Source organism: Mastigoproctus giganteus, chromosome 8, assembly GCF_048544385.1.
Source record: "Mastigoproctus giganteus isolate SK-2022 chromosome 8, ASM4854438v1, whole genome shotgun sequence".
Taxonomy (NCBI): domain Eukaryota; kingdom Metazoa; phylum Arthropoda; class Arachnida; order Uropygi; family Thelyphonidae; genus Mastigoproctus; species Mastigoproctus giganteus.
In genome coordinates, this window is record NC_143582.1 from 94,868,685 (window position 1) to 94,876,267 (window position 7,583).

General features: G+C 37.7%; 1 protein-coding gene across 4 annotated transcripts in view; it reads right to left on the reverse strand.

The window, feature by feature from the left end:
• LOC150081721 (cell adhesion molecule Dscam2-like) overlaps positions 1-3,407 on the reverse strand; it is a 285,694-nt gene extending 282,287 nt beyond the window's left edge. For all 4 annotated transcript variants that reach the window (XM_090379593.1, XM_090379594.1, XM_090379591.1 and 1 more), the window contains exon 1: positions 3,197-3,407. In XM_090379593.1, the coding sequence (XP_090235719.1) occupies positions 3,197-3,332 (136 nt within the window). In that variant the 5' untranslated portion in view covers positions 3,333-3,407. The remainder of the gene's footprint in view (positions 1-3,196) is intronic.
• Positions 3,408-7,583: the final 4,176 nt, after the last annotated feature.

The following is a 7,583-nucleotide window of genomic DNA, read 5'->3' on the forward strand; positions in this document are numbered from 1 at the left end:
AACAGAACTTTGAAAGATGAACCTCAACTGAAAAATGACGCATAATTTAAAAAAATTAATATTCATAAGGCGAAGTTTATGCCATAATGCAAAGACCTCGAGAACCTTAATTACTAGGGAGGCAGAATAATAACCGGCGCAAGAAGTCAAAAGGCAGTTTTGCGCAGGATAAACCGGGATGGTATTTTTTTAACGAAAAGAAACACCAATTAACATCAAAATGATAAATATAGAGAGAAGGAAACAGTATACAAATGGCAGAATCTGGAAAAATTGAGATTGGAGATACTGCGAATGCAGTAACAAATGAAGTAGAGTTGGATAAAGGCGATGAAACGAAGAACTTCCTGAAAGGCAATTAAAAGAAATATGGGCAGGCTAATTGGATATACTGAGATATGTGATTGTGGTGAGAATCATTACAGAAAGGAGGGCTTGTGTTAGGAATTTCACAGAGGAGACCATAAGGAGTCGATATACTGAAAGTAATTTGTTTGCGTTCTGTGGTCGGTTTCCAAAATGAACCTCCCCCCCCCTTCCCGACTGGAAGTATTTCTCAACCGGCTGGAGGGAAATTGGAACCAGATGATAAGAAAAAGATAAAACTGATTCAGATGCTGGTTCTTACAAAGAAAAGAGCAGACTAAGAGGAGAGTAATAGATAGTGAGCTTCAATGACCAATCTACAATGATTGTACGTTGGCTGGGTGCCGACTTCCAGGCTGCAGACTTCAGGATTTCTTTTACACACAGAGAACTAAATATGTTTTTTTGTATTTAGCCCTAAGTACAGTTCTTTAATTGAGGTACATGTGACGATAATTTTTCTCTTTACATTTCGATAAATGTGGAGAAGTGGTTGTTCAAAAGTAGTTGAAATGGCAATTCGATAATTACATCTTCAGCATAAGCACATGAGGATACTGAATGAAGGAGAAAGACAGTAGGACTTATGTGCCGTTCATCAGTAAGCCTTAAAATTATTGCTGAACTTTGAACAATCTAGTAATACAATGTTTTCCACAGTCGGCATCAAATGAAACTACAAGTGTATCCAGCACGGAGAGTGTTAACTGGATGGTGAACCCGATTCTTCTAGGAGGCAATGCGAGCTGAACACACAAAGGATAGAACAGCATTCAGATGTCGAAAAGATCTTCAAAATTTATCCACAAATGTTGTCCGTCAAGGCATTTTGAGCCTTCTGCACTAAGATTATTAAAGGGTTGCACTGTCATTAATCAGAAATGGAAATTATCATACTTCTCCAGTCGTACATAATTCCAGTACATACTTTGAGCTTTCCACTATTAAGACAGTTAATTAATCATCTTATATAAATCGTCCCTAATTATATTGGGCAAGTCAAACACCTATTTTCTGAAACTTACGCTCTTTAATTCAGACTTCACACTTACACCCATAGAAATTATGTTAAGTGGTGTGATTGGCACACCATCTCTTAAAACGATCATTCAATAATCCCTAAAGTGCAAGCTTGAGAATATAATTGAAGAAAATTGATTTATGTATCATAGCTGTCAGTTAATTCTTCCTTTCCTCTTTCCAATTTTTCCACCGCAGTGTTTATAAGAACAAAAGAAGTGATAAAGGTTGATACTTCAGTGGAGTGGCTTACAGCTATGCGAAAAAGACTGTTCTCAGTGCAGTTGTAGGATTAGTGTAACTGCCCAGAAAACCCCCATAATATAATAAAAAATTAAAGCAGGGTCGGTTATAACTGCTTGATATACGTTCTCCTATACTTCCATTGGATGAAGTTAAGTCCTTTACACTAGAATGATGGGGTTTTTTCTTTCTGTAGCGTGAGCCACTGACATCATTGAAGACATGCCACTTTGTAGTCCGAATAGAAGGGTTGGTCAACCTCTCTTGTACTAGTAACGTGCCCATAGGTGGAAAACGCAGCCTGAATATTTTAAGTGGTGTAATGCGGGCTCAAACCTGCGAGTTTCTTGAGCTGAAATCCAATTTTTCACAACACCACAAAATCGCACAAATAACATTTAAGTGGTTCTTTCAGTTACGGGGAATTAGACTGCATGAACTTAAAAATCATTTACACCAACACACACGTCCATCAGGAGCAACCGAAAGAAAAAGACTGTCAGTAAAAAATTTTTTCGACGATAAGAAGGTCATTTGGAGGTGGACCACAAAAGAAGAGGAGATAAAGACATACAAAAAGGATAACTATTGATAGTTATGTATTCTAGACGCCGCTCTTAGCACGTGGCTTTCCTCCATGCTTAGAACTGGCCTTTGTGTTATTAGTACAATTTCCGCGACATAACTTAGAAGTTCGCACGCGTTTAATGAGTTCTGTGAATTTCTCCTTAAAGGCCAAGTGGGAAAAAAATGGTTCAAACTCAATTGAGCAGTTGGAAATACAGGAAAATTTAAACTTTGATAAAGCTCATTTTAAGAATTGAGGAAACCGATTCAGAAATCCTTATAATTTCACAAAAGCGAATCGAGATCAAATGTATTCGATCACGTGTCTAAATGAAACAGCTTGTGCCAACAGCAAACCTAAGGTGCATTTCCTGATTTGGCATTCTGCTCTCGTATCGCATTTCTGACTCCACACAAAAGGTGAGTTTTCTTTTGCCCATTTTTTTAAACAAAATTCTAACCTTTCCATGCAGGTCATTGATCTCATGAGCTGCTTGATATTTTACAGTTGTAACGTTCCTCTGTCGTACGTTTTTAACCAGCTAAATGTTCCTTCTCCACCTTCATCATATAACCTCATAGATTCAGCTGCATCTAGAAATACTAACTATAAGTGCCAAAATGTAGTCAACGAACCAATTTTTCTGCTATTTAAGGATTTCTTAGCTACTATTAAAGCGATCGTTATCATCATTATGGAAACATTCAGGAAATGGAAATATCTGTAAGCCATTTTCTTTTTGTACTCACGTTTTCCGTGTTAAAGAGTACCCTTTATGGGTTTCTCCACAACAGCAAATTCTAATTACACCCATCCCCTCGCAAAAAAATAAGAAAGAATAACCCACACGACAGTTTACAAGTGAAATTAGAATTTTAGACTGAACGCCAGGAGGCAGTTTCTTGACGGACTACGTTTTTCAGGCGAAAACTTTATCGACTAAGTTCAACAGAAGTTTACTCCTTAAAGAGTCCGAGCAAATTAACTATATACACCCACCTGTACCGCTGACTAGTGGTATCAGGATCGTCCATAGGACAATACACAGAAAAATCCCGCCTGGTATCTCCTTGGTAATTTGGTAAGGAACGCTGTTCCTCCTCTTCCTCCTCCTCGGCTTCCTGAGAAGCGCCATCGCACACGATCCTACAGTAGGGGCACGCGGACCGCGAGCACGCCTGCTGAAAACGAACGGCGTGTAGCGTTCTTCTCTACACCGGAGCCAAATGACGGAGTTCAGCAAGAGCACGTTCTCTACCAAATCAACCGGGACTGTAGGATCTGTGGATATGCGCGCGCGCGCGCAGTGCAAACTAAAAAAGAGAAACGTTCTGATTGGCAGCGGAGAGTTTGTATAAACTAAGATCTGCATCTTCGAAACAAGTAAAGTAAATAACCGTCTAAAAATCGCATTTCTCGAGGGTTAAAATATGCATTAGATGCACTTCATTCCTGGTAAACAATCTTCTATTCACGCAAACGTATTACTCAATGAATGAAGCCGTACTTAAGGATCGTCGGTTTTGTAGGTCAACCGCTATTGACTAAACATAACCAGATTGAATGGTTTTAAAACCTAAAGACAGCTTCTCTCTCGCATGCCTCTGCAAGCTCGAGCTCAAAAATGCATTCAGAACCTTGGGTCTACAAGAAGAAGCCCACAGTCAGAGAGCGCATAAAGTGAAATCCATGGATTTTATCTTCTACCAAAAAAGATCTTGAAAACAGTAACTTTCCTTAAAAGGTTGTTGCGGACGATACGCTGACGTTTTGGCCGAGGTACACTGTCTTAACTAGATTATTAATCTTTATTTTCGCCATTTTATGAATCTTCAGCTTCCCATTCTATCTCTTAATTTTAATCAATAAATTCCTAACCTTCATAAATCTTTGTTTTATCAAAGCTGACCTAGGGATAAAGAATACTGTATAGAGTTTAGTTTTCATTGCTAGTTGAAGCCTGGAAAAAGTAAAGACCCCACCTAACTTCTGGAAGCAAAATACAATGTTAATGCTATGCTGCATCTTAATTTCATTGGTTAGCTAAATTTGTCACTCAACCCCCATTTGAAATGGTCATTATTCGAATCATATCGAAGAAAGGCATGGAAATGATCAGTCTGGGTTTTTATTTCCCCCTTGAATTCAGCCAGACCATGGATGGATTGAAAATCCAGAAGAAAGTTGTCTCCACATAAATTTCTATGGGGTGTAATTTTCAGAAACTACGAGGAGCGCATTTCTTTCTTTTCTTTCAAGATAAATGAATTAGAAAAGATAAATGAAGAAAAAGGGGAAATATTTGTTCGATGAATTCGCAGTCCAACTTCCAATCCATCAAAGTTGGACTTCGAATTTGACTATCTGACAGATGTGTTTTGGGCTGGCTGGGAGGGATATGCAATATTATAAATGCTAATTCAGAAGAACGGAAACTGAGGAAGTATCCTTAGACATGCAGCAGAACTGTGTTTGATTGAAAAAATGATCGAAATCAATTTGTAAGGGCGGCTTAATTAACCTTAATGTTCGCTTTTCAATAGCTTCAATAAGTTTAGACAATTTCTCAAGAAATTCTCTAAATTCAGCAGAAAGAAACTTCACAAAATTAGCAGATTTAGAAGAAAATGAACACCAAGAAAAAGAAGAGAAAACCAGCTTCTTGGTGCTTTGGGAGAAGGCGATCAGAACTTACAGAATTCATGGATACTGGAGAAGCCATGGCCGTTTGCACAAAGCAGAATTTATGAGACTGGAAGGAGGAATGCGGTTTCATGATTTAACATGATTAAACCACTATTTGTCTCTAAAATTGCTACAAAAAGTAAGACAATGAGGACTTGTCTAGTAGTAGGCAAGAGTAGCATTTGGCTCTTCATCTTCTTGTTGCAGCAATCTTAAGGTGGTTCAATTGATTACATTACCTTTAATTTTTCACATGACGAATTTCCAGTCAATGGAAGAATGCCATTGATATCGAGGACGAAAAGACCGAAAATAAAATCCAGAATTATCAGACATCCTTCCCTTTTTGAATATTTCTTCTAAGGTAGTCGATGATACAAAGGGCAGTTGGTAAAAATAGGCTCGCTTGACTCAAAGAAAAGCACTCCAGATTTGTGCGTTATTCTCCATTAATAATTTCTAAACATTAGTCTCAGTACTAGTTCACAGAATAGCAATTAGAAGCAGAGTAGTCTGCATTTACTTTTTACCACTATTCGATTGCTGAAATCATATCGCGCTAATTATACTTCACAATAAAGAATATTAGACAATCGCAGTGACGATGAGGATCTTGCAAAAGTGCGAAGAAATTATCTCTTGCCTCGACATCTGCTGAGATCTCTAAGTAGTGCCAATAACTACGGACTATCTGCCCCTGCGATCTATCATCAGATAATGGACGTCACGCTGGAGCATGGGTGACGTTCGTTATCTGACTCACTTCTCGATTTACCTAATCAACCACGAAAATGACCAACCAAACATTACATTCATAGCTGAATGTAATGTTATTTTTATAAAAAATAATAAAAAAAATAGTTAAATATGCAGACTATGGTTATGAATACAAAAAGGAAGACATAATTAACAGTATGGTTGATGATCACGAAAGAACTCTTATTCCCTCAACAATAGTCTTCATTGTTTCAGATAACTTCAACCGAATTAAACGTTCCCGGTTAAATCCTCCCCTCCCCACCTTCAGAATAATTGTATTTCGAGTAAGACATTTAACAAAATACTAAAAACACTTGTATGTCCTTATTGGGACTTCGCGAAGCTGATTTAACCCTGAAAGATTCAAACTCTCCAATATGTTTGGTTGGTAATCTAAACATAGCCAACTCCTGTGTGAATTCGCCTGTGATAAGTGAATTCAGTGATAAACTCTGTTGCTACAAATACTTGTAGAATTGGGTTTCTACGAGCTAAATGTCGACATCTCTAGGAAAGTTTCCTTTGAAACCTGATCTCGCCCTCTGCCAAGTTATCGCTAGCTCTCAATGGTGCAAAACCACTCTTCTCTTAAATCTTCCAAGGCATAATTTTATATCTATACGTAATCTGATTCATCATATTTTTCCTCTGTTCAAAGTCACGTTCACAAATGCAAGACATGTGACAAATCCAAAATCAAATGACCAAAGCTTTAACAACTTCGAATTTCTCTTTCCATTCCTTTGGGGAGTTTCTTCTGATAAAAGAGAGTGTAGGGTGGGTTGCAAACCCGAGTACGGTTGTCTACTCCACTTTGAGAAACAGTGTCTCATGCGATTCTGTTCGGAAGTCTCTTTAGAAAGTATCAAGTTAGAGCTGAACCACTAAACGAAATATATCGTATAAAGTATATATTAAACTCTGGTCATAAAGCAACATTGCAATTCGTCCCTCAACGGTATTCCTTAGGATATCGGTAAACATAAAAATTTTAATTAAAATATTTAAGATGCTCTTTGAGAAATTATGGTAATTTATAGTAAATATTTCTACACGAGAAACACCCAGTACAGAATATCTATGTTCTTTTGATAATGCGCTACTTAACAAAATAAGTTTGGATTTACTCAAGATCATAGCAAATTTATACAGATTGGTAACGAAATAAAATATTTGAAGAGTCACGTACTCAACGCTTGTAAGCTCAGGAGAGGATCGTATTTCGGTAGTTGACTCGTATCCAGCCAAATTTCAACGAATTCCCCATGCGATTCGAACCCGAAAGAAAATAACGAAAAGATTCAAATCGCAAAGTACGTCCAAGCCAACTCATGCTCAATGGGATAAATAGAAAAGTGTATTTCTTCTTGTGCTGTTTTAACGATCTTTACTTGGTCAATCGATCGATTGTGAGGTGGAATTGGTATCTGGTGGAATTATCGGGATATGTATAGCATTTGTGGAATTTTGGGGAACATTTTTCGCTTTTGGTGATGCGAGAAGAAATTTTGCCCAATCGGAAAAGAATGTAACTTGGTGGAACCGTAACATTTGTTTGTACTGCTACTGTGCTTTGCAATTGAGGTAATGGGGCGTACATAGTTTTTCTATTGGTTATAGCAAATTTCTGTTGTTTGATCAATTTTGTACCTCAGAAATTTCTTCTCCCTTTGCCATTTTTCACATCCCTTTGAAATTTTTGAAAACCATCCTTTGTATAACATTGTTATCCGCTAGTTGCTGGGTGTTTTCTTCTTCTGTAACATTAAGAAGGTCCCCTTCCGCTATTACACCCTTTTGATATATTAAAGTACGCGCATGGATTACCTGTGTCAGGCACCTTAAAACGAGGAGATTTTAGGAGTATTTGAGCATGGTGGTGTACTGCATTTCAACTAACACATCACCTGATCTTAGTCTGTGTACCAGCCTAAAAGGGGAG